Source organism: Bubalus bubalis, chromosome 7 (genome assembly GCF_019923935.1).
Source record: "Bubalus bubalis isolate 160015118507 breed Murrah chromosome 7, NDDB_SH_1, whole genome shotgun sequence".
Classification (NCBI taxonomy): Eukaryota; Metazoa; Chordata; class Mammalia; order Artiodactyla; family Bovidae; genus Bubalus; species Bubalus bubalis.
In genome coordinates, this window is record NC_059163.1 from 133847 (window position 1) to 160435 (window position 26589).

Here is a 26589-nt window from a genome sequence, read left to right on the forward strand (position 1 = left end):
TCGAGTCCACCCCTGGGACTGCTCAAGAGCCTGGGACCCACTAGTGGGCACGTTGAGAAGTGACTGGGGAGGAGCCCCCCTGCAGGTGAGGTGGCCAGGCATTTACACCATGTGCCCAGGGCTCCTCAGGGCACTAACACCTCAGCTCCCATACCTATGAGCACTTCAGGGGGCAGCAAAACCCACCAGCAAGTCACTGTGGGCCCCCTTCACGCCCACCCACGGCCACCAGGGGTCTCACATGGGTGCTCTGCCCCAAGCCCAGGGCCAGGCCCTCTGCCCCCACACAGGGGAGAATCACTCCTCCTTCCCTCAGCCCTGCAGAGGCAGAGAGAGGAAAAGCAGAAACAGGGAAGGTGGCCCCCGGCGGGGTGAGCACAGGGCCTGGGAAACGCACACCCAGAAATCCGGCTCTTCTGGGGCGTTTGGCCGGATGGCCACCTCGTCACGGGCACGGCCCTCACATGCAGCACGGGCTGGACTCCGGCTCATGGTGGGAGGGGGCCCTGGAAGCTTCCCAGGGCTGGATTTAGAGCGAGGTGACCCTCAGCCTGGGCCCCAGTCCAAGCTCTGCAGCTCTGGCCCACGGCACCTGTGCCCCCGCCCCACCTCTCGCTGCCCCCGGCTGTGGCCATGCTTCCTAATCTGGGAAAGCGGGGCCCTCAGTGCAGCCCTGAAAGGCCTCTGCTGCGTGAAGAAGCGGAGGCGGGACAGAGCGGCTCCAGGCCAGCGCCCTAAGCTCGGCCAGCTGGGCCTTTGTGGCTGATGCAGCTGCCGGGCACCCGCCCAGGGCCCACACGGAAGGCCCCCCGAACGGAGACCGGTGCTGAGCAAGCTTGTGCAACCGCAGAGGCGCTAGCGCCACACTCCCACACGCATGTGCACAGATGGACGCCCACACATGCATGTCACGTCCACACATTTCCACCAGCTCAGTCACACAGCCCTGCCTCCTAGTTACGAGCGTGATGACGACATAGACACGGTAGCATAAGAAAGACAAAGAGACGAGGCCCTTCTCCTCCGGGCCCTCCATGACTTGGTCTCCAGCTAAACCTCTCCGCTTCCGCCTCTGGCCAGGGTGCTCAGCACCCCTCTGGCTGCTGCAGAAGGTGAGCCCAGAACACCAGCCCCCCGACCTTGCTGAGTGATGTGCACGCTGGTGGGCAGAGCTCCCACCCTTAACCGCGCTGTGGTCCCCGAGCACACATGCACACTCACATGCATGCATCCTCACGCACACCCAGCGTATGCACTCACATGCATGTACACACATCTGCACACGGTTTCTTGTGTGAAGGGAAGTGAAGGGAACTCCTGCAACTGGAGAGTCAGGCAGACCTGGGGTGAGTCCTCCAGCTGTAACCCAAGCTTTTTCATCTCATCTCAGCTCAAAGGGAGGTTGGGATCAGACCTTGAGGAGGGAGGGTGGCACGGCGCTCAGCCGGAGGCCCCCGCTGCTGTCTGGGCCCACGGGTCCCTGTGTGAGGCTGACGCTCAGGTGTGATCTTGTCCGTAACACCGGGTACTGCTGGCAGAGCCACCCTGGGCTCTGTGTGAGCAGAGGGCCTGGCAGCCTGAGTAAGGGTCCCAACAAGTAGGGGCTGGGCCGAGAAGAGAGGAGTGTGGTGGGCGCTCGTGGAGACCACTCCTAACTAGAGATGCAGGCTCTTGACAGAGAATAGCCCCCTCCTCGATGCAAAGCGAAGGGGAGGCAGTGCAGAGCCCCTCCTGGGGCCCTGCCTCTACCCTTCCTCCCCTCTCCCCACTTCCCTCCTCAAGGTGGGCAGCGCAGTCAGGGGTCCACCCCCACCCCCCGAGCAGAGCTCTGCCCCGCCGCCCAGCACACCTGAGCCGGGTCTGGGGGCCCAGGAGACCTGGGGCTGCTGCTGGACCATCCCCGATCCTTGGGTGGCCCCTCATGGCATTTGCGCCATCACCTCTCCCTGGGCGGGGGTGGGAGGGCCTGCCCCCATGCCAGGACCTCTGCCACAGGCAGAAGGCCCTGAGCTATTACCCCGCAGCCCCCAGCCCAGGGGGTCTGATGTTCCCAGGAAGCAGGCGGCCCGGGCCCCACGGGGAGGGAGGGCAGGCGTGGGCGGGTCAGCTGGCGTGGTAATCGTCACTAAGACAGGCTTTGCTGATGACAGGGTTTGCTGGAGGGCCCTGTGCGCAGGGGCGGGTGCTGCTCTCGGACGGGCAGCCGGACACCATGAGCCTCAGCGAGGGGCAGGTGCACAGGTTCCTGGACCAGAACCCCGGCTTCGCGGACCAGTACTTTGGGAGGAAGCTGAGCCCGGAGGATGTGGCCAGTGCCTGCGAGGACGGGTGCCCCGAGGGCTGCACCAGCTTCCGAGAGCTGTGCCAGGTGGAGGAGAGCGCGGCCCTGTTCGAGCTGGTGCAGGACATGCAGGAGAATGTGAACATGGAGCGCGTGGTTTTCAAGATCCTGCGGCGCCTCTGCTCCATCCTGCATGCCGACCGCTGCAGCCTCTTCATGTACCGCCAGCGCAACGGTGTGGCCGAGCTCGCCACCCGCCTCTTCAGCGTGCAGCCCGACAGTGTCCTGGAGGACTGCCTGGTGCCTCCTGACTCCGAGATCGTCTTCCCGCTGGACATCGGGGTTGTGGGCCACGTGGCGCAGACCAAGAAGATGGTGAACGTCCAGGACGTGATGGAGGTGGGGTCTGCAGGCCCCAGGGGTGCTCAGGTTTTAGGGGGTAGTGAGCGGAGCGGGGGCAGCGAGCGGAGCAGAGCCAGCTCAGAGCTTGCCGGGGGAGGCCTGAGGTGGCAGGGAGGACTCCTGCTGCCCCTTGAGGCACGACTCCTGGGGCGGGGTTAGGGCAGGAAGAGCTCTGGGCAGAGACCAGTGCGGAGACCCAGAAAGGCGGGGCCGCTGGACCCCAGAGCCCTGAGCTCACAGCCTCGTCAGAGACCGCACCGCCTGCCGGGCTGGGCAAGCTTGGAGGTTCAGAAGTTGGTCCAGGTTCCCTGCTGGCCTAGTGGTTAGAACTCTGCGCTTTCTCTGCCGTGGCCTGAGATTCAGTCCCTGGTAGGGGAGGAGATCCAAAAGTGTCCTGGCCAGAAAAAAAAAAAAAACAAAAAATAAAGAAGCTGGCCCAGGGCACCCAGGGGCCGAGGGGCGGGACTGGGGTCAACACCTGCGGGGCATGTGGGTAGGGGCCCACGATGGGCACAGGCAGAGCTGGCCGCCTCTTCCGTCCTCCCCACCCCTCGGGAGAGTCACAGGCCTCGCCTGGGAGCGGCTCCGCCCCCTCCCTGCTGCAACGGGTCCAGAGGGAGGCACCCACAGGGGCAGGCCGCTGCCACACCAGCCGCAAGCCCTTGTCCCTAGAGACAAAAACAGACTTTTGGACAGACCCCCAGGCCTCTGACTCCGGACTGCAATCCTCTTAAACTTATCTCCTCAAACAAGCCTCTGTCCAGCGACCTGAATATGCTAATCTCTGGGATTAGCTTCATCTTCACTTCGTTTTTAGGAAATGGGTCACCCAAGAATCGGAGGGTCCAGAGCGTAAATAACCAGGAAAACATCCTGCAGAAGTTGGGGGGCTGCACCGAGAGCCCCCCCTGCCCCTCCCTCCCCCTCCCCCCACTTCATCCCACCCCTCCCTTCTGTGAGCCTCCACCCCCCACCCCCCAACCCAAACCTGTGCTGTTGGTTCTGAGGTTCTGGTCCAAGAGGCTGGAGGGGGTGCCGCCAGGTGGCCGCTGAGAACCGAGGGCTCGTGGGGAGACAGTGGGCAGAGGTCGAACGCAGAGGAGAGTGGTGGTGCCTGGCAATGCCAGGGTCTCTGAACCCGCGTCACTGAGGCATCTAGACTGTCGTGGGGAGCAGTTGCTGTGTGCAGGTGGACCAGGAGGCAGGCGGGCCCAGGCCTGGGCAGTAGGCACAGAGTTGGGGGCACTTTAAAGAAGTCACAGGGCTTGGCTGGGTCTGAGGGACAGGGAGACAAGGCCCAGGTTCCCTCTCTGGGGTGGTGTGTGGATGCCAATCCTTGGAAAGGGTACAGGCGGGCAGGTGTTTCTGGGCATGAGGTCCAGTTTGCAAGGGGCAACTGGACCAGGACAAAGCTCAGATGAGCTGTTTTCTTCAACTGGCCCCTGACCAGGGAGAGGCCCTGAAGAGCAACTCCGAGACCAGGGGAACCTGCCCTGGGGGCCAGACATGGACAGAGGTCTCATCGTGGGGGCAAGAAACCCCGTGGACCAGATGCCTGCTGGAGCAGGGGCCCAGTAGGTCCGCGGGGCTGGCAGACAGGTCCTGAGCATGGAAGCAGGCTCAGGGCGGCTGAGGGCAGGAGGAGACTGCAGCCTGGACCAGGAGGAGCTTGGGGACACGTGGACTAGACAGACTCCAGAGGCATCTGGAAGGCCAGTTAGCCAGACGGCAGCAGAGTGGAGGTGCTGGGCCTGCTTGTAGCCAAGCTCTGCAGTCTGAGGTTCGAGAGCTGGGGGTCGCTGGCTCTGAGATGGGGTGATAAGGACTGAGCCAAGCTGGAACCTCCAGCACAGGCCATGGGCTGTGTCTGCGTATGCTTCCCAGGCTCCTGATACCCAGGGCGTGGCCCCCTGGGTCTTAGCACTGGCCTGGGCAGCTTAGCCGTGACCCCCAGGGACAAGGGGGACCAGGACTCCGGGTCCACAGAGCGATGGCCTCTGCCTTCTCTCCTCTCGTCTCGTAGTGCCCCCACTTCAGCTCCTTCGCGGATGAGCTGACCGACTATGTGACGAGGAACATCCTGGCCACACCCATCATGAACGGCAAAGATGTCGTGGCTGTGATCATGGCTGTGAACAAGCTGGATGGCCCATGTTTCACAAGTGAAGATGAAGACGTGAGTGTCTGGGGACCCTGCAGGTGCGCACGCCTGTGCCTGGGGGCGGTGTCTACGTGGCTGTCCTCGCGTGGCCCGGGGGCTCACCTGCTGCACGTCGGCCCACAGGCGCGGTCGCTGCAGCGTGTGCGGCCCGCCCAGCCGCCGGGCGTCTCCTCTGCAAACGCAGGCCTGGGCGCCTGGGAGCCGGGCTTCACTGCTGCTGCCACAACCTCTGTTTCAGGTTTTCCTGAAATACCTGAACTTCGGGACATTAAACCTGAAGATCTACCACTTGAGCTACCTGCACAACTGCGAGACTCGCCGTGGCCAGGTACCCTCACGCGCTGGCCGGGGCGCCCCAGCCGGCTCCCCGCCCGCCCTCCAGGGTGACTGCACGTGCCCAGGCGTCTCTCAGGACAGAGGCACGAGGTGCCGTGGGCACGTGGGTACCTTGAGGGAGAGGGCCCAGGGATTTGTGCTTGTGGGTCAGAGCTGTGAGTATGCGGAGCTGAGGGCACGGAAGCCAGGGCCCTGTGGAGGCCGGGGGCCTTGCCTTCGGGCCCAGGGCTGTGACCACCTGCAAGCCTGGTGTCACCACTGCGCCTCAGAAGCCGCCTCCAGCCTTCTCTAGAGGGAGCAGGGGCGGATCCTGAAGGTACAGCAGGGTCAGAGTCCCGGCACTCTTTAGCCAAGCCTGTAGGTGGACTCTGCCCCGGCCACACAGGAGAGAAATTGCCTCCAGGACTGGAGTCTGCTTTGTCCCTGAGCGAGGAGGCCTCGGGGCCTCAGCGGGGTCCGGCCCACCTTCCTCTGTGCAGAGGGGGAGGTGGGGGGACGCTCAGGGGAGGGAGGGGGTGAGAGGGGGCCCGGCGGGGCTGGAGGCCAGCAGCGCTGGACTGCAGTGTGGGGCTGAGAGCAAGGCCAGGCGTGGGGCCGGCAGAGCCCACCGAGAGCTGCAAAGTGCTGTTAGAAGAGCCGCTGGGTGGACGTGGGCTCCACGCTGTGGGGACGGGGCTGCGCCAGAGATTGATGCCTACTTCCTTCTTTCTGTTATCATTTGTCCATTAGTCTGGACACAGGGGTATTCTTTATGCTTTAGTGTAACCCAGCATGACTAGACTGATTATGTTGTTCAGCTCCTTTTCCCAGTGGCTCCTGTGCCCTCTGCCATGCCCACCGACCCCATCACTCTGCGTGGCTTTTGTTCAGCTGGTAGGCGGCTGGGTGGGTTTTTCGTTTCGGGCTTCTGTGCATCCTTGGTGCTTGCCACGTAACTTCCTTACTCTCGCGCATCCTTACTCTCTACAAAATGCTCCTGTCTCCTTTGCATTTTTCTGCCCAGTCCTGGAACTACCCATTCCTCAAGGGGACTGGCTCCTTTTGTTGGAGATAGTCTTAGAAACAAAGTCCAGAGCACCAGGTGTGACCTTGGCGTGGCTTCCAGGCCCTCCGTCGGCGGAGCACAGAGGCCTGGGCACGTGCGCACAGCTGAGCCGGTTTCTGCCGGTCGCCACCTGCGTCTACACTGTGAGGCCCGCGCTCCTGCTGATGTCTCCCGCCGCCCCTCGCGAGTCATTCAGGCCCCTCCCCCGGCTCCCGGCTCTGCTCTGGGTTTGGGCTGTCCAGGCTCGGTGCGCGTGTGCGGCAGGGTCACAGCTGGAACCTGGGACCCACAGGAGGCAAGTCCATCACCAGAGCCCAGAGCGTGTACACTCTGGCTTTGCTCTTGCAGACGCCATCATTTCCAAAATGCTGAGGGCGGCGCCTCTCCCTGCCCCTTCCGTGAGGAGGTCTCTTGCATTCCCTTGTCACAGTCTGCATTCTTTCCTGGAATCCTCCAATCTACTAAATGATTTTTTATTTGCAAACATTACAGTTCATTCTTTGTGCTGTAGCTTTTTATAGATCTCGACAAGTGCATCATGGCATGTATCTACCCTTACAGTGTCATAAAGAATCATTTCACCACCCTAAAAACCCCCACCTCCACCAAAGCCCTGACAACTGATATTTTCACTGTCTCCTTAGTTTTGCCTTTTGCTGACTGTCATACAGTATGGAGGGTGTCAGGACTAGCTGCTTTCACTTGGTAATATGCACTTAGGGTTCCTGCATGTCTTTTCATGGCTTGGTAGCCCAGTTCTTTTCATTGTTGAATAATATACCAAAGACTGGATGCATCACAATTTATTTATCGATTCACCCATGGAAGGACATCTTGATTGCTTCCAGTTTGGGGCAATCATGAATAAAACTGCTATAAACATTTGTAGACAGGTTTTTGTGTGGGCATGAATTTTCAATTCGAATGAGTAAATACCAAAGAGTGTGATTGCTGGATAATATGGTATATAATTGTGTTTGACTTTGTGAGAAACTGTCCCAAAGTGGTTGTCCTGCTTTACATCCCCACCAACAATGAACGAAAGTCCCTGTGGCTCTGTCTGCATCTCTGCCAGTGTTTCAGATTTTGCTCATTCTTACCGTTGCTTTAATTCACAGCTCTAATGACAAGTGACTTTGGACATCTTTTCATATACTTATTTGTCAACTGTATTTCCTACTCTTTGGTGAGGTGTCTGTTCAGATCTTTTGCCCATTTGAAATCAGATTGGTTTTTTCTTATTGTTTAGTTTCAAGAGTTTTTTGTAACATTGGGTTTTAAGTCCTTTATCAGATATGTATTTTGCAAATATTTTCTCCAGTGGTATAGCTTGTCTTTTCATTCTCTTACCAGTACATTTGGAAAAAAAGTTTTATATTCTCTTTTTTTAAATTGAAGTATAGTTGATTTACAATGTTACGTTAATTTCTGCTATATAACCAAGTTATTCAGTTATATATATGTATACATTGTTTTTCAAATACTCTTTCCCATTATAGTTTACCATAGGGTATTGACTCGGAGAAGGCAATGGCACCCCACTCCAGTAAAATCCCATGGATGGAGGAGCCTGGTAGGCTACAGTCCTTGGGGTCGCTAGGAGTCGGACACGACTGAGTGACTTCACTTTCACATTTCACTTTCCTGCATTGGAGAAGGAAATGACAACCCACTCCAATGGTCTTGCCTAGAGAATCCCAGGGACGGGGGAGCCTGGTGGGCTGCCGTCTATGGGGTCGCACAGAGTCGGACACGACTGAAGCGCCTTAGCAGCAGCAGCAGCAGGGTATTGACTATAGTTCCCTGTGCTACACAGGAGGATCTTGCTGTTTATCCACCCTATATATAGTGACTTACATCTGCTAACCCCACCCTCCCACTCCACCCCTCTGCAACCCCCTTCCCCTTGGTAACCACTGTCCATGAGTCTGAAAACATAAGTTTTTAATTTTAATAAATGTATTTAATATAAATTGATATATTAAGTATAATATATATGGTAAAATATTAATAATCAATGTTAATTTAAATATAATATTAATTATAATATATTTAATTGTATTAATAAACATAATATATTAAATAACTTTACTAGGATGGATTGTAGTTGAGTGTTACACCTTAAAACTCCTCATCAAACTCAGAGTCATCTGACTTCTGTCCTATGCCACCTTCTAGCAGCTTTATACTCTGCACTTTACACTCAGGTCTATGAGTTAATCTCAAGAAAGGTGCAAGGCTTGTGTCTACATACCATTTTTTGCATATGATATCCAGTTGTTCCAGCAACAGTCAGTGAAAAGGCCAGCCTTTTCCTACTGAATTTCTTTGTTTCTTTGTCAAACTGCAGTTGACTGGTTTGTGTGCATCTATTTCTGGGCTTTCTGTTCAGTTCCCTTGATCTGTGTTCCTACCTTTCACCAATACCATGCTGTACTGATCCCTATAGCTTCATAGTCTTGAAGATGGGAATATCAACTCTCCAACTTTTTTTTTCCTGCAGTATTGTACTGGCTATTTTGTGGGTTTTGCCTTTCCATATAAATTTTAAAATCAGTTTGTCCATATGCACAAAATAGCTCGCTGACATTTTAACTGGTTCTAGAGTAGATCTGCACATTAGGTTGAGAAGTGGCGTCTTAACAGTAAGGAGTTTCCAGTTCATGAATGGAGAATATCTGTTTACTTAGATTGTCCTTGATTTCTTCAGGGTTTTCTCAGTGTTGCACATGGACTCAGTACATATTGAGTTCCTTTGTACCTAAGTATTTAATTTTATGCTGATGTAAGTGGTATTGTGTTTTTAATTTCAAGTGCCAGCTGTTCACTGCTCATATAAAGGGAAGCAACCGACTTTCGTCACATGTCAACTTTGTTATCTTATAACCTTAAGACAATAATTAGTTCCAGGAAGTTTTAAAAATTGATCCCTTGGTATTTTCCCATGAATGATCATGTCATCTGCAAGCAAAGACAGTTTTATTCCTTCCTTCCCCATCTCTCTCCGTTGTTCTTTCTCTCTGTCTTAGCGTACCTGCTAGGGCTTTCAGTACGATGCTGCCGTGAGTGGTGACATGGCCATCCTTGCCTTGCTTCTGATGTTAGGGAAAGAACCAGTTTCTCACCATCAGATACGACATTCGCTGAAGGGTTTTTGTAGAATTTTTTCTAGTTGACAAATTTGCCCTCTATTTACACTTTGCTTAGAGATTTTATTCCGAATGAGGGTTGGATTTTGTCAGTACTTTTCTCCACCAATCGATATGGTCATGTTAATGCTTTCCTCTCTTGCCCAATAATGTGGCGGTCTACATTAACTGGTCGTCCAATGCTGGACCAGCTTGCACACCTGGGAGGTATGCTGTCACTCGGTTCTGGAGCACAATTATTTTAATGTGCTATTGAGTTGTTTTGCTAATATTTCATGAAGAATTTTTGTACCTATGTTCATGAGAAATTTTGGCCTATAGTTTTCTTTCTTGTAATGTCTTTATCTGGTTTGGATATTAGGGTAATGCTGGCCTCAAAGAATAGTTTTAGAGGTTTTCCTTCTGCTTCTATATTCAGGAAAAGATTGCTGTGAATTGGCATAATTTCATCCCTAAATGTTTTGTACAATTCACCAGTGAAACTGTCAGAGACTGGTGCTTTCTTTTGGAAGATTATTAATTATTGATCCAGTATCTTTAATACTTACAGGTCCATTCAGATCATTCTGTTCTCCTTGCGTTGGTGTTGGTGCTTTGTGTCTTTCAAAGCACTGAAACATTCATTTGATCTAAACTACTTAATCAAGATTATCAAATTGGGGGGCATACGGTGGTTTTTAATATTTGTTACTTACTAGTCATTTCCTTCTGCTTGCTTTAGGCTTAAAATAATCTTTTTTTCTAGTTTCCTAGGATTAAGTTACTGATTTTAGACTGTTTTTCTTCTCTAATACATGCAATTAATGCTATAGATTTCACTCCAAGCCCTGCTTTCATGGTATCCCACGAACTTTGATAAGTTGTATTTTCACTTAGTTTAAAATCTTTCAAAATTTCTCTTGAGACTTCTTTTTCTATCCATATATTAATTAGAAGTGTATTGTTTAATCTACTTTGGAATTTTCCAACTATCTTTCTGTTAATGATTTCTAGTTTATCGCCTGTGGTATGACAATGTATTCTTATGATTTTTAATTCTCTTAAATGTGTTAAGACATGTTTTGTGGCCCAGAATGTGGTTTATGTTGGTGACTGTTCCGTGTGACCTTGAGAGAAATGTGTGTTCTGCTCCTGTCGGATGAAGTTGTCTGCAGACATTCGTTGTAGACATTGCTGTTTAGTTCAGCTATTTTCTTACTCAGTTTCTGCCTGCAGGATCTATCAATTAACTGAAAAAAGAACACTGAAGTCTCCAACTATAATAATGGACTTATCTATGTGTCTTGCAGTTCCATTAGTTTTTACTTTATACAATCTGATGCTCTGCTGTTAGGTGTATACACATTAAGGATTAATGTCTCCTTGGAGAAATGACCGCTTTATCATTATGTAATGTCCCTCTTTCAGTTCAGTTCAGTTCAGTCGCTCAGTCATGTCCAACTCCTTGCGACCCCATGAATCGCAGCACGCCAGGCCTCTCTGTCCATCACCAATTCCCGGAGTTCACTCAAACTCATGTCCATCGAGTCAGTGATGCCATCCAGCCATCTCATCCTCTGTCGTCCCCTTCTCCTCCTGCCCTCAATCTTTCCCAGCATCAGGGTCTTTTCAAATGAGTCAACTCTTCACATTAGGTGGCCAAAGTATTGGGGTTTCAGCTTCAATATCAGTCCTTCCAATGAACACCCAGGACTGATCTCCTTTAGGATGGACTGGTTGGATCTCCTTGCAGTCCAAGGGACTCTCAAGAGTCTCCTCCAAACCACAGTTCAAAAGCATCAATTCTTTGGCGCTCAGCTTTCTTCACAGTCCAACTCTCACATCTATACATGACCACCAGAAAAACCATAGCCTTGACTACACGGACCTTTGTTGGCAATGTCTCTGCTTTTTAATATGCTATCTAGGTTGGTCATAACTTTCTTTCCAAGGAGTAAGCGTCTTTTAATTTCATGGCTGCAGTCACCATCTGCAGTGATTTTGGAGTCCCGAGAAATAAAGTCTGACACTGTTTCCACTGTTTCCCCATCTATTTCCCATGAAGTGATGGGACCAGATGCCATGATCTTCGTTTTCTGAATGTTGAGCTTTAAGCCAACTTTTTCACTCTCCTCTTTCACTTTCATCAAGAGGCTTTTGAGTTCCTCTTCCCTTTCTGCCATAAGGGTGGTGTCATCTGCATATCTGAGGTTATTGATATTTCTTCTGGCAATCTTGATTCCAGCTTGTGCTGTCCCTCTTTACTCCTGATAATTTTTCTTCTGCAGAAGAAAAATCTTTTCTTCTGCTTTGTAGAAACTTAACATAGCTCCTTCAGTTTCCTTTTGATTGGTGTTAGCATGGTATATATTTTTCCATTCTTTTACTTTTTTCCCAATTATTTTCCTTGTGATAAAATACACATAAAAAAATTACTACCTCAATCATACTTTGCTTGTTTGTTTGTTTGGTTTTGTTTTTTGAATGACAATGGATTACATTATGTTTATTTCTCTACAATCACATTACTGGTTTTGGTAACAGACGGGATGCCCATAGTAATGTTATGCTCTTCTTGAATGTTTGGACTTAACGTGTAAAGACAGCATGGGGCCAATTTGTTACACGTTTTTTTTGACAAAGCAAGAGAATTTGTTGGGAAAGGGCACCCGCAGAGAGCAGCAGGGTAAGGGAAAGCAGGAGGACTGCTCCGCCACGTGGCTCTCAGTCTCGGGTTCTATGGGGAAGGGATTAGTTTCCAGGTGGTCTTTGGCCAATCATTGTGACTTAGAGTTCTCCCTGGTGGTGCACGCGTTGCTCAGCCAGGATGAATGCCAGCCTTCTGAGAGGGGCTCAGACACACGGTGTCTCTTTCCGACCTTTCCCAATCTCTTCTAGTTGTGGCTTATTAGTTCTGTGTTCATTACCAGGGCCTCCTGTCATAAAATAACTCATGTGCGTGGTGACTATGTTGCTTGGCCAGGGTGGCGGTTTCAGTCCGTGCGCTTCCCTCGACAGTTCCCCCCGAGAGACTTTATACTCAAGATACTTTTGGGAACTGGGGCCGAGGTCTCTTCCTTCTGTAACTACTTCCTGCTGTGTGTGGGCATAGTCCTGCCTAGCAGAGCAGAAGTCTCTCTCTACCCAATCTAACTTGATGAGGTATTCTGTATCTGTATACAGGTTTCTGTATCTGAAATCTGTATCTGTATCAGAATTGTGTATGCTGTATCCTTGTAGTAACAGCAATTTAATCTGAAACTGCTCGACCCTGTCAGAGATGAAACAGGGGCCAAACAGGAGGCCTAACAGAATAGTCATCACCAGTCCCCAGAAAAGGAAGACAAAATCTGGGGTGAGGGCTGCAGGGTGTGTGTGCGACTGTCTTAATAATTTTTAATCTACAGTTCAGCGGCATTAAGTACATTCATATCAGGCAACCACCACCACCATCCATCTTCAGAACTCTGTACAGATTCCCAAATTGGAACTCTATCCTCTTTAAACACCAACTCCCCAGATCTCCCATCCCAGCCCCTGGAAACCACATTCTGTTCTCTGTTTCTATGATTTTAGCTCCTATAAGTGGGATCCTGTAGTATTTGTCTTTTTGTGACTAGCTTATTGCACCAAGCATGATGTCCTCGAGGTTCATCCGTGGCGGAGCATGTTCAGACTTTTATTCCTTTTTAGAGCTGAATAGTATACCGTTGTCAGAGAAGGCAATGGCACCCCACTCCAGTACTCTTGCCTGGAAAATCCCATGGACGGCAGAGCCTGGTAGGCTGCAGTCCGTGGGGTCGCTAAGAGTCGGACACGACTGAGTGACTTCCCTTTCACTTTTCACTTTCACGCATTGGAGAAGGAAATGGCAACCCACTCCAGTGTTCTTGCCTGGAGAATCCCAGGGATGGGGGAGCCTGGTGAGCCCACCAGGGGTCTATGGGGTCGCACAGAGTCGGACACGACTGAAGCGACTTAGCAGCAGCAGTATACCATTGTATGTATATACCACAATTTTGCTTCTCTATTCATCTGTTGATGGACACTTTTGTTGCTCCAGCATTTTAGCTATTATGAATAATGCTGCTGTGAACATGGGTGCACAGATATCTCTTTGAAATCCAGCTTTTGATTCTTTTGAGTATATGGCCAGAAGTGGAAATGTTGGATCATACGGTAATTCCGTATAATTTTTTTAAAAAACCTCCATATTATTTTCCAAAGTGTCTGTGCCATTTTCCATTCCCATCAACAGTGCAAAAGGGTCCCAATTTCTCCACTTCCTTGCCAATACTCATTTTCTGTTTTGGTTTTAACAGTAGTCATCCTAACAGGTGTTAGTTGTGAGTGTGGTTCTGATTCGCATTCCCCAAATGCAGAAAAGCAAAACGGCTGTCGGGGGAGGCCTTACAAACAGCTGTGAAAAGAAGAGAAGTGAAAAGCAAAGGAGAAGAGGAAAGATATAAGCATCTGAATGCAGAGTTCCAAAAAATAGCAAGAAGAGATAAGAAAGCCTTCCTCAGCGACCAATGCAAAGAAATAGAGGAAAACAACAGAATGGGAAAGACTAGAGATCTCTTCAAGAAAATTTGAGATACCAAGGGAACATTTCAGGCAAAGATGGGCTCGATAAAGGACAGAAATGGTATGGACCTAACAGAAGCAGAAGATATTAAGAAGAGATGGCAAAAATACACAGAAGAACTGTACAAAAAAGATCTTCACGACCCAGATAATCACGATGGTGTGATCACTCACCTAGAGCCAGACATCTTGGATTGTGAAGTCAAGTGGGCCTTAGAAAGCATCACTATGAACAAAGCTAGTGGAGGTGATGGAATTCCAGTTGAGCTATTTCAAATCCTGAAAGATGATGCTGTGAAAGTGCTGCACTCAATATGCCAGCAAATTTGGAAAACTCAGGAGCAGCCACAGGACTGGAAAAGGTCAGTTTTCATTCCAATCCCAAAGAAAGGCAATGCCAAAGAATGTTCAAACTACCACACAATTGCACTCATCTCACACGCTAGTAAAGTAATGCTCAAAATTCTCCAAGCCAGGCTTCAGCAATACGTGAACCATGGAATTCCAGATGTTCAAGCTGGTTTTAGAAAAGGCAGAGGAACCAGAGATCAAATTGCCAACATCTGCTGGATCATTGAAAAAGCAAGAGAGTTCCAGAAAAACATCTATTTCTGCTTTATTGACTATGCCAAAGCCTTTGACTGTGTGGATCACAATAAACTGTGGAAAATTCTGAAAGAGATGGGAATACCAGACCACCTGACCTGCCTGTTGAGAAACCTGTATGCAGGTCAGGAAGCATCAGTTAGAACTGGACATGGAACAACAGACTGGTTCCAAATAGGAAAAGGAGTACGTCAAGGCTGTATATTGTCACCCTGCTTATTTAACTTCTATGCTGAGTACATCATGAGAAACGCTAGGCTGGAAGAAGCACAAACTGGAATCAAAATTGCCAGAAGAAATATCAATAAGCTCAGATATGCAGATGACACCACCTTTATGGCAGAAAATGAAGAGGAACTAAAAAGCCTCTTGATGAAAGTGAAAGTGGAGAGTGAAAAAGTTGGCTTAAAGCTCAACATTCAGAAAACGAAGATCATGGCATCTGGTCCCATCACTTCATGGGAAATAGATGGGGAAACAGTGGAAACGGTGTCAGACTTTATTTTGGGGGGCTCCAAAATCACTGGAGATGGTGACTGCAGCCATGAAATTAAAAGATGCTTACTCCTTGGAAGGAAAGTTATGACCAACCTAGATAGCATATTCAAAAGCAGAGACATTACTTTGCCAACAAAAGTCCGACTAGTCAAGGCTATAGTTTTTCCGGTGGTCATGTATGGATGTGAGAGTTGGACTGTGAAGAAAGCTGAGCGCCAAAGAATTCATGCTTTTGAACTGTGGTGTTGGAGAAGACTCTTGAGAGTCCCTTGGACTGCAAGGAGATCCAACCAGTCCATTCTGAAGGAGATCGGCCTGGGATTTCTTTGGAAAGAATGATCCTAAAGCTGAAACTCCAGTACTTTGGCCACCTGATGCGAAGAGTTGACTCATTGGAAAAGACTCTGATGCTGGGAGGGATTGGGGGCAGGAGGAGAAGGGGACGACAGAGGATGAGATGGCTGGATGGCATCACTGACTCAATGGACGTGAGTCTGAGTGAACTCTGGGAGTTGGTGATGGACAGGGAGGCCTGGTGTGCTGCAGTTCATGGGGTCGCAAAGAGTCGGACATGACTGAGCAACTGAACTAACTAATGATTACTGATATTGATCATCTTTTCATGTTTATTGGCCATTTGTATTTCTTCTTTGGAGAAATGTCTATTCAAGTTCTTTGCCCATTTTTTAATCTGGTTGTTTGTTTTTGTTGTTGAATTTTAGTAGTTCTCTACATAATCTTTGTATTAATCTCTTACCAGATGTGTGATTTGCAAATATTTTCTCCCATTGTGGAGATATTTTCTCCCTCCCTTTTGACTCTGTTAATGGTGTCTTTCAATGCACAAAAGTTTTTAATTTTCAGGAAGTCCAGTTTGTCTATTTTTTCTTTTGTTGTCAGTCAAAATGTTATATCTAAGCAATCAGATATAACCAAGAAGACTCTTGAGAGTCCCTTGGACTGCAAGGAGATCCAACCAGTCCATCCTAAAGGAGATCAGTCCTGGGTGTTCATTGGAAGGACTGATATTGAAGCTGAAACCCCAATACTTTGGCCACCTAATGTGAAGAGTTGACTCATTTGAAAAGACCCTGATGCTGGGAAAGATTGAGGGCAGGAGGAGAAGGGGATGACAGAGGATGAGATGGTTCGATGGCATCACCGACTCAATGGACATGGGTTTGGGTGGACTCTGGGAGTTGGTGATGGACAGGGAGGCCTGGCGTGCTGCAGTTCATGGGGTCGCAAAGAGTCAGACACGACTGAGTGACTGAACTGAACTCTTTCCCCATTGAATGGTCTTGGATTTTTTGTCAAAAATAATTTGACCATATATGCCAGGGTTTATTTTTGGACTCTGAAAGCTTTCCACTGGTCTATATGGCTGTCTTTATGCCAGTATCATGTTTGGATTAACACAGGTTTGTACTATGCTTTCAAATCAGGTAATATGAGTCCTCCAGCTTTAGTTGTTCTCAATATTGTTTAACTATTCACGATCCCTTGAGCTGCTATATGACTCCAGAATGTGTTTTTATACTTCTGCAAAGGCACCATTGAGATTTTGATAGGGATTAATTGAACTTGTAGGTTACTTTGGGTAGTATTGACATTGTAACAACATTGAGTCTTCTACTTCATAAGCAAAGACTGTCTTTCTAACTATTTATGTCTTCTCTAATTTATTTCAGCAATATTTTAGTTTTTGTTGTTATAATAATTCTAGTTCTGAGGTCCTTTCATTTTACCTGGAGGGCATTTCTTGCTGGGAAATTGTAGTGGTCATTTACTCCCTCAACTTTTGTTTTTCTGGAGATGTCTTAATTTCTCCCTCACTCTTAAAGGGCAGTTTTCCCAGATACAAGATTCTCGATTGACAGTTGTTGTTTTTTTTTAATTTTAGCACTTTGAATACACCAGATTGGGCTTCCCTGGTGGCCCAGTTGGCAAAGAATCTGCCTGCAACATGGGAGAGCTGGGTTTATGCCTGGATTAGGAAGACCAGCTCAATCAGTAAATAATCTGCCTGCAATGCAGGAGACCCAGGCTCGATTTCTGGGATGGGAAGATCCCCTGGAGAAGGAAATGGTAACCCACTCCAGTGGAGTGGAGTTGCCTGGAGAATCCCGTGGACAGAGGAGACTGGCAGGCTACAGTCCATGGGGTTGCAAGAGTCGGACATGAGTTAGCAACTAAACCACCATACACCAGGTCACTGCCTTCTAGTCCCCAAAGTTTCAGCAGATTCTGTGCTGAAATGAGAGCAGATGAGAAATCTGCTGATACACTTAGTGAGGATCCCCTGTATGTGATGAGTCTCTTCTCTCACTGTTTTCAAGGGTCTCTCCATCTTTCGACAGCTTGATTATAGTCTGGGTGTCTTTGAATTCATCCCATCTGGTGTGTGTTGAACCTCCTGGATGGTAGTATTCAAGTATTTCATTAAATTCCAGCCCTTATGTCTTCCCATATGCTCACCGCGTGCTCCTCTGCCCTTGGTGAGGCCTAGCCGTCCCCCTGGGAGGGATTCTGAGTGGCTTTCCTCCTACCCTGGCTTTGAGGCTGCCTTTCTCTCAGCTTGCTCTCAGCCAGGCCCCTTAACCTAACTGCTGTGAGGACATTTCCCCAGATTCTTATCTGCAGCTTCAAGCAGTGGCCTCAGGCCAAGATGCAAACCCACCCCACACAGCCCAGGTGTGGGCCTGGGAGGCAAGTCTGGGAGCATCTTCTGGACTCTGCCCCACCACACACACCTTCCCCAGCACATCTCACCCAGGGGCTGTGTTCCTTCCGGGGAAGTTGGATCTCAGGAGAAGCCTAGAGTTTCTAATTCTAATTCTCTGCCTGTCATGTTCTGAGCCCCTAGCCCTTGCTTTGGATACCCTCACTTTTCAGCTCCTCTTCCTGCATACTGTCTCAGGGTCCCGCTCCTTCTGCCTCCCTCATTAGCCACCCCAACTCAACTCAGTCAGAGCCACACTTTGAAAACTTAAGCCCTATCACTGGGGGGCCCTCAGGGCCTCTCCTGCAGCCCCTGCCCACTTCTCCATACGCCACCATCCTGCCCCAGCCATGCTCCTCTCAAGGGCTTATGGACTTGCTGGTCCCTCTGCCAAGAACACTGCCCTACACATCCTACACATGGCTCCTTTGTAGACAGGTCTCCCCTGACCTGAGCACCTCCTCACTCTAGCCCTGCATCCCCCCCCCCACCTCTACCTGCTGGACCCCCTGCATTTGCTCATCTCCCCATGACAAGCCATCTAGTTGCTTTGTTTGTTTATGTTCTAGCCTGCACTCCCCACATTAGAAAATGAATCTAAGAGTCAAGGATTTTTGTCTGTTCTATCGTCCAGTTATACCAGTCCTAAGGCAGGCAGTAAATATCATTCCCCCAAATGAATCCCTGACACTTAGGAAACATGACCATCCAGAGACCCAATGTTTCCAGCTCTTCAGACCACATTCATGTACAGATGTGAGAGTTATAAAGGGGACTTCCAACAATGGGTGTTCATGTCTCAATTAAATACTTTGATTTCCACTCAGATATCGCCTAACCCCAGTAGAAAGCCACCTCTGAGACCTTACACTCTGAACAGCATTTTAAAGAACTCTAATTACTTCACAACTCTACCTCACAGCTCTCTTTGAAAAGAAAAGACTGAAATGAACAAAGCCTGGCTCCCACATTGCCTGCAATTCAGTCTGGTGCCCACTTCTTCCTCACACTGTAGGGGAGCCCCAATTGCAAATTAAAGCATTTCTCTGCACAGGGCCTGCCCCTCCCTCGCATAGATCTTAGCAATCCTCCAGGGTCCTAGGCCCCCTCCCTGGTCAAGAATCACTGTCGATCAGCCCTGGTCACTCTTCCCATGGACTCCGCCTCAGGGGCTCCCATCAACCCCTTTTTGAAGGTGTCTTGGCCACTTTAGTCAGAGGCAAGAGAAACAACAAAGAAATCATAGACTTGGCCCTGGGATGTGGGAATTTCAGATCTGCTGCGTGAGGCTGACTGGCCAGCTGTAGCTGCGGTTCCCACGGCCCATGTTGCAGCACCAGCTGGACGAGAGGCCCCAGGGGTACAGAACTTTGGCTCCACGCTGCCCGGGCCATGCTTTTGTCCACAACCCGTTGGCTGGTATAAAAACAGAGCGTGTGCACTGCCGCTCCCAGGATGAGGTGGGAGGCACCCCAACTCACAAGGCTACATAAAGAGCACCCAGGCTCAAAGCTATCTCGTATTCCTGATTTGTGAACATGTGGAAGTATTTGGAAGTCAGGACATGTGAGTGGAAGCAGCAAGGCGGGGCAGGCTCACCCCCCTGGGCAGTGCAGGCCGATTTCTGTCCCTGCAGCTCCCACTCTGATGTCGCTGGACACGTGGCTGGGAGAAGTATCATAGGGTGACCCTTCTTTCCACTGTCAGAAGCCATAAGCATACGGATAACAGTCACCTGTAGTGAAACGGGGAAACATGCATTTGCATATTTATTATTTTTGCCTTAATGTAATTTCTTTCTTTTTTTTTCTTTCCGTTCTTTGGCCATGTGGCCTGTGGGATCTTAGTTCCCTGACCAGGGATCAAACCCAAACCCTCAGCACTGACAGTACAGAGTCCCAACCAGTGAGGGGCTAGGGAATTCCCTAATTTTCTTAATTTTTAAGTTAACATTATTTAACTTGAATAATGGCTGTGTTTAACAAGTGATTCTCAAAATTCTTTAAGATTCAAGAACTTGCCCCTAAATAAGGGCCTTGGGAGCTCAAGCTGCCCAGGGCCTCTGGGTCACCTTTCCCATCTGCCTCCTGCCCTCCCAGCAGCCTGATATCCCCCGCATAGTATGAGCATGAGCTTAGGCCTCACAGGCCAGCCTCCCCACCCCAGGGGCAGCGCAGGCCTCTGCATTATCTGTCCCCAGATGCAACTGGATGCCCCTCACTTCCAGGGTCACCAAGTGGCCCCTCCCAGATTTCATCTTGGAACATTAAAGAGGAGTGCCCCTGATGAATCTGTCAAGGGCTACACTGCAGCTCCTGCCAACCACAGGCTCCTGGTCACTCAGACAGAGAAGGGGCTCCAGGAGCACCACCGAGTGCCGGGGTCCAGCCCCGGCTAATCCAGAGTATTCGAAGGAGAGACGGCTTCGGCGAGGATCAGGAAACAATTGCTTAATTAAACGTTAATTAAGGATATAAAGAGTGGTTAAATAAGGATAGCTCAGTGAAGAAATTCAGTGGAGAAAAGAGGCTGAAATAAGGATAGCTCAGTGAGGAAATTCAGTGGAGAAAAGAGGCTGAATAATTCAGCCAGAAGGTGAGAGAAAGAACGACATGGGGAGACCAAGTTTCGGTGAACAAGGCCCGCACTTTATTTTCCAAAGTAGTTTTTATACCTTAAGTTATGCATAGAGGATAATGGGGGAAGGGGTAGAGTCATGCAGTAAGCCAGGCTTTCTTCCTGCAAACTTATCATATGCAAAAGTTTAGGTGATTTGCATCATCTTCTGGCCCGGAGGCCTGTTAACATTTTAAGACCCTTTCTTCAGAAAACTTATTTTTCTCTAAAGGTGATTAGTCAGGTGCCACCCTCCAAAGCATTAAAGTTGCATTCCTATAGGGCAAAGGTGTGGTGGGCTATAACAAGAAAAAGAATTAACTCAAGGGTCCAAGGTTACAAACACTAAAGCTACTACTTACACCAATTATATTAATCAATACACTGTCAGGGACACAGCAGGTAAGGGATATGGAGACTTAGCAGCAAACATTGGCCCAACAAGTGAAAAACCCTTCACCAATACAATTTCTAATCAATCTTTTAACTGCTCAAAGGAATCTGAATTTAGACAGTTTAGAACATCTCATGCCTCTCACAGTTGGGAGGCTCTGAGCAATCACATGTGGCCGGAAAAACCTATTCAGGCAGGCTAGAGGACTTCCAAAGGAGTTTGTAAGTTGAAACACTATCACACCCAGGAACTTTATTAACTGGAGCTGTAAGTTAACTCTTTTTTTAGAGAGAGGTAGTGGGGGACAGCCCCCCGTAAAGTCAGAGGTGTAGGTGAGAGCACAAAGCAGAAAGTAGGCAGACTCTGGTTTTGGGGGTAGATGCTCGAGAATTTCCAGGGGGACTCCTGAGGCTCGATCCCGCCTTTGCGTATGCCGAGCCTCCTTCCTCATGACCTTTGCCACGGGCGGAGTGCCTCACGCTGGCTCCAGACAGTGATAGAATTCCAGTTGAGCTATTCCAGATCCTGAAAGATGATGCTGTGAAAGTGCTGCACTCAATATGCAATATGCCGGGAGATGGCTCCCGGCAACAGAGACAGCACAGTTTGCAGCAGTCGAGACAAGCAGTCCAAGGGCCCACAGAGGCAGGAGGGCAGACTGGTCTGGGAAGAGCCTCCCCAGACAGATGTGGGACAGGCAGAGGGGGGCGGGCGTGGGACAGGCACTGCATGAATCCATTTAGACGAAGTTCTAGAACACTCAGCAGTCAGTGGGGCAGTTCGAGGAGGGATCGGGGTGTTGGCTTGGGGCTGAGGACCTTCTGGCTGGGGGATCGGGGTGTTGGCTGGGGGCTGGAATGCTCTAAAACCTGGTATGGCAGTGGCTACAGGTAACCCCTAAGATGCCCTCATCCCATCAGACGGTACCCCAGACTCAAGTCAGAGAAAAAAAGGAAGGGGAAGGCAGAGGCCTGGAGTGGGCCTCACACCTGGCTTCAAACCACAGTGGACATGCTGCCTGATCCGCTGAGCGCCCATTTCCTTGGGGCCAAGATAGCCTGCTTCAGAGCAGCGTCCAGTGTGGGGACTGGCCCTTGGTCCGGCTGTGGCACTGGAGGGGCAAGGTGGAGTTGGAGGGAGGCCTGCCCTAGAGGCTGTGCTATGATGCCCGCGCCCTTTCCTCCTCACTCCATCCCTCTCCTAGAGGACAGGTTTGGGGACTGAAGTACTCAGATGGCTCAAAAATAAGGCTTGCAGCCCAGACACCCCCACCCCCAAGCTCAGCTGTCCATGACTACCTGGGCACCCGACCGCCCACCCCTCGACATTTGTGACATGGGTTCTGCTCTCACCAGGACTGGTACCAACGAACTCAGCAGGCCTCTGGGGGTAGAGGCACAGGTGACTGACGTGCATACACTCACTCTCAGATACACACATTGTCACACATGCTCACAAACTGGCAGGAAGGGAGCCAGGCAAGGAGGCTGGCTCCTCATGGTGGAGGAGGAGGGACCGGGCACCAGGCCACCCTCCTTACAGGTCAGAAGGCGGGGAGGCGGTGAGTGTGTGTGAAGGGGTGGGGCCTAGAGGGTCCGGCCAGGGGCCGCTGCTGAGGAGGTCGGAGGGAGGCTGACCCTGCACAGCAGCCGGCCTGGCTGGGGGCTGATGTCCCGGGCAGGGTCTGGCCAGGCCCTCCTAGAGTGTGTCAGTGCATTCTCGCTCTCAACTTGCTTTGCAGAGACCACAAAAGTGCCTGACGTCCAGAAAACAACAAATTCATGTCCTCAAGCCCCAGCTTCTCACAGGCTAGTTATGGAGGGCTGGCTGGTCAGAGCTCTGCCTTTCAAGCTCATGGCAATAGATCTAAACTTTCATCCACTCACCACCACAGCCTGAGGCCAGCACCGAGGAGTGAGTGGCAGGGATGTGGCCAAACCCTGGAGAACTTACCTGCCAAGAAGCTTCCGGGGACCCTGAGGCAGGGAGCCGAGGGCCACATACTGGATCAAACCTCGGGCGCGGCACCCTGCAGAGACGCCGGGAGAGGCACCACTGTCCGCGTCCCGGGCTCCCTGTGCGTGTGTGCAAGTGCGTGTCTCAGGGTGGCAGCCCTCACCGAGGAGCTGCTGTGCCGACGGGCGGGTGTGGCCACGGACGCAGCGGTGTGTCCCCCCCAGGTGCTGCTGTGGTCGGCCAACAAGGTGTTTGAGGAGCTGACAGACATCGAGAGGCAGTTTCACAAGGCCTTCTACACTGTACGGGCCTATCTGAACTGTGACCGGTACTCGGTGGGCCTCCTGGACATGACCAAGGAGAAGGTGAGGCCCCAGCGCCCACAGGCCCCTGGCCGCCTCGTCCTGCTCCGCCGCTGAGTTGGCGCCCCGCTCCCTTCTCTTCTCTTCCAGGAATTCTTTGACGTGTGGCCCGTGCTGATGGGAGAGGCCCAGGCGTACTCGGGCCCCCGCACACCTGACGGCCGGGTAAGTCGCAGGCAGGGTGACAGGCCTGCCCTGCACCCGGCTTCCTGGCCCAGCTCCACCATGGGGAGGGGTCGCCCCAGCTGACCCGGGTGGGAGGGAAGGCTCGGGAGGCTGTGGCGAGGTGAGGACGGGGTGGAGGGCTGCCTGGCCCTCTGACCGCTCCAGAGGGCAGGCCCCTGAGGACGTCTCCCCAGCGCCAGCCCCCTGCAGTGCTCTGGGGCCAAGGTCCAAGCCTGGTCCTGATAAGGGCTGTCAGCCTGGTTTACTGAGCAACATCTGCTCTGGCTGAGCAGACCTGCTGCCCTAGTCTTAAATCGCTCTAACATCTGCCTGAGCAGGGCCACGTAGGAATGCGAGTCGGGTAGGGACGTGTGCAGATACCTCAGCCACACGTTGTGCATCCGACTGGGGTCACACGACAGAGCCGTGACCCAATCTCCCCTCTTGTCAAGTGGGGTGGCAACAGGCTGTCTCAGGGACTCCACGGGTTCTGTGTGCCAAGTGGGAATCTCTGCACAGAGGCCGGCTGTGACCACAACTTGTCCCAGTTATATGAGAGGACAGGTGTGTGTGTGAAAGATAGACACACGGGCCTGGCTCAGCTGCACGCACTTGTGTGACAGATACGGGCCAGTGTGTGGGTGGGGGACGAGGCTGGAGGGAAGACAAACGTGTGTCCCAGGACAGTCAGTGATGGTCCACGCATGTGCACGGTCCACGTGTGTGCCTGCGAGTCATTATGTGGGCTTATGTGGTGTGTCATGTGTGTGGGTGTGGTGTGTGTGGTGGGGTTCCCATCGGGGAGCCCCTCATGCCTTCTGCGGTCTGCTTCTCAGGAAATCCTCTTCTACAAAGTCATAGACTACATCCTCCACGGCAAGGAAGACATCAAGGTCATCCCGTAAGTGTCAGGGTTCTGAGAAGTGTTACCCGAGGGCCCGGGCTGGACGGGGCTGAGGGCCCGTCACGGCAGAGTCCGCAGCCCCTGGCTCGCCCCCACACCCTTTGACACTCCCTGCGCCGCGGGTTGAGGCAGGACAGAGTACAGACGGAGACTGACTCAATGGTCTGGGAGGAAATGCATGGGGTCACGAGGAGGCCTGACGTCCCACAAACATTGATGTGGACTCAAGGCTCAGCGGGGCTGTCCGGGTGGCCCTCTCAGCAGCGACTGGCCTTTGAGGCCTTTAGGGTCTCATCTTAGTTCACCCAGCCAGCCCGCAGGCGGAGTCTCCAGGGAGGCCCGACACTGCACAGCTGGGGCCGGCAGGGGGTGGGGGGGGGGGGTGCGGGCGGTGGGACTGGAGGGACCAGCCCAGTGGGCAGCAGAACCAACAGAGCTGAGGGCAGCCTGGAGAGAGGGGGCGGCAGCTGGCCACTTCCAGCCCCACAGCCGCACAGCTGTACAAGCCCCAGAGCCCATCAGGACCCCACCCTGCGGGGCCCATGCAGCGAGCAGGACCCAGAGCCAGGCCTGCCTGGGGGAAGCCTGTGGCTCCCAGGAAGAGGGGGCCTCTTCACGGGCAGAGAAGGAGGCACGACACAGCTCAGGTGTCCCCAGACCCAGCCCTGGCCTGCCCTCCCCTTCTTCAAGTCTTTGCCAGCTTTCCACACCCACCCAGAGCCCGGGGAAGGGAATCAGCACACACACACCCGAGCGCCTGCCCACCGCCCTTTGCTTCTCTCCCCACAGCTCACCCCCGGCTGACCACTGGGCCCTTGCCAGCGGCCTTCCAACCTACGTGGCAGAAAGCGGTTTTGTGAGTCCCCCAGCCCTTCCCAGAGGCCTGTGTGACCCAGCTTTGCCTACGTAGAAGCTCATCAGACTGGACAGTCTATTTTAGAATCATACTCTATATTTGGCCGCTTCAAGTGAAATTGTGTTTCTGATCCTTTTTCAGATCTGTAATATTATGAATGCCCCTGCCGATGAAATGTTCAATTTTCAGGTATCTGTCTATTCATTAATGGAATGTGTACTTTACTTTAGGAAAAAAAATGTTGTGGTTCAGAAATGATGACTGAATTCGTTTTTGCTGCTCAGACCTCACAGGCTAACGGCAGCACAGCACGTTCCGTGCACACAGGTCTGCTGCTTGGGTGGTTGCGGCTGCACCCGGCGAGGGTTCACATCTGCTCCCTCTGGGGACACACTACCAGGGTGGGCTCTTTTCCAAAGGAGGTCCAGGCCACGTGGACGGGTGGACCTGCACTATCTTTCAGGGCCCCCTCCAGGAACTGGCCTGGGTCCACATTTCACTGGCCAACCATGAGTGGAATGTGAGCGGGGACCCACCACGCCGTCTGTGGGGCCCGGGGGAGCGCCAGGCCCCTCGTTCGGCAATTATTGGGAACTTAGCAGCAGAGCATCCAGTCAAGCGCGGGGACAGGCGGGGAGTGGGGGGGCCTCCAAGAGCGGGAACCGATGTGCCCACAGCGCTCGCACGGTGAGGCGCCTCGGCGGACGTCTTCCCTCGTCCAGGAAGAGGTCACCGCCGGCTCGCGGGCATGGTGGGCCGCCAGACGGGAGCAGGGGCCCAGCCTCTGCCCTTTGAGGGCAGAAAAAGTGAGGTTCACGCTCCCTGGGTGACGAGCAGGCCCAGGCCAGGGTCAGACCCAGGGCAGCGGTCAGCTCTGAACAACTCTCCCGGCAGGAGGGGCCTCTGGACGACTCTGGGTGGATCGTCAAGAACGTCCTCTCCATGCCCATCGTCAACAAGAAGGAGGAGATCGTGGGGGTCGCGACATTTTACAACAGGAAGGACGGGAAGCCCTTCGATGAGCAGGATGAAGTCCTGATGGAGGTAACACCTGTCACAAGCGGGGTTCCGGAGGCGACCCCGGGGGGTGTGGGACCCAGGCCTGGGAGCCGCCCCGGGGGCACCCATGGGGGTGACGTGCGCCTGCAGTCTCTCACACAGTTCCTGGGCTGGTCGGTGCTGAACACTGACACCTACGACAAGATGAACAAGCTGGAGAACCGCAAGGACATCGCCCAAGACGTGGTCCTGTACCACGTGAGATGTGACAGAGAGGAGATCCAGCTGATCCTGGTGCGTGCGGCACTCCCACGGGGAGCAGGGGTGTGGCCTAGACCTGCACACGCTGCACCGTCCGGGGCTCCCTGCCTGGCCACAGGCCCCTAGCAGTGGCCCCAGCCCCTCTGGTAGTGCTGCGTGAGGGCTCCACCATCGCCATCCAGGCAGGGGGCGTGGACTGGTGTGGAGGGAACAAGAGCCGGCCCGAGGCCACCGCCACCGTTTCTGAGGCCAGAGGCTCCAGCTAGGGCTCCCCAAGGGATCACTCAGTCCCACAGCCACGCAGGGTGCA

The 26589-nt window shown here is 52.0% G+C and overlaps 1 protein-coding gene across 3 annotated transcripts in view; it reads left to right on the forward strand.

The window, feature by feature from the left end:
* The first annotated feature begins 983 nt into the window (after window positions 1-983).
* Window positions 984-26589, forward strand: part of PDE6B (phosphodiesterase 6B) — a 33505-nt gene continuing 7899 nt past the window's right edge. The window contains exons 1-11 of one of the 3 annotated variants that reach the window (XM_044945526.2): window positions 984-1112; window positions 2151-2680; window positions 4707-4859; window positions 5083-5172; window positions 22957-23097; window positions 23185-23259; window positions 24096-24160; window positions 24953-25019; window positions 25161-25208; window positions 25914-26063; window positions 26169-26312. In XM_044945526.2, coding sequence (XP_044801461.1) covers window positions 2213-2680; window positions 4707-4859; window positions 5083-5172; window positions 22957-23097; window positions 23185-23259; window positions 24096-24160; window positions 24953-25019; window positions 25161-25208; window positions 25914-26063; window positions 26169-26312 — 1401 coding nt within the window. In that variant the 5' untranslated portion in view covers window positions 984-1112; window positions 2151-2212. Of the gene's footprint in view, window positions 1113-2150; window positions 2681-4706; window positions 4860-5082; window positions 5173-5546; window positions 5664-22956; window positions 23098-23184; window positions 23260-24095; window positions 24161-24952; window positions 25020-25160; window positions 25209-25913; window positions 26064-26168; window positions 26313-26589 lie in introns of those variants that run through there. The other 2 variants (XM_006067392.4, XM_025289560.3) reach the window with 2 other exon arrangements.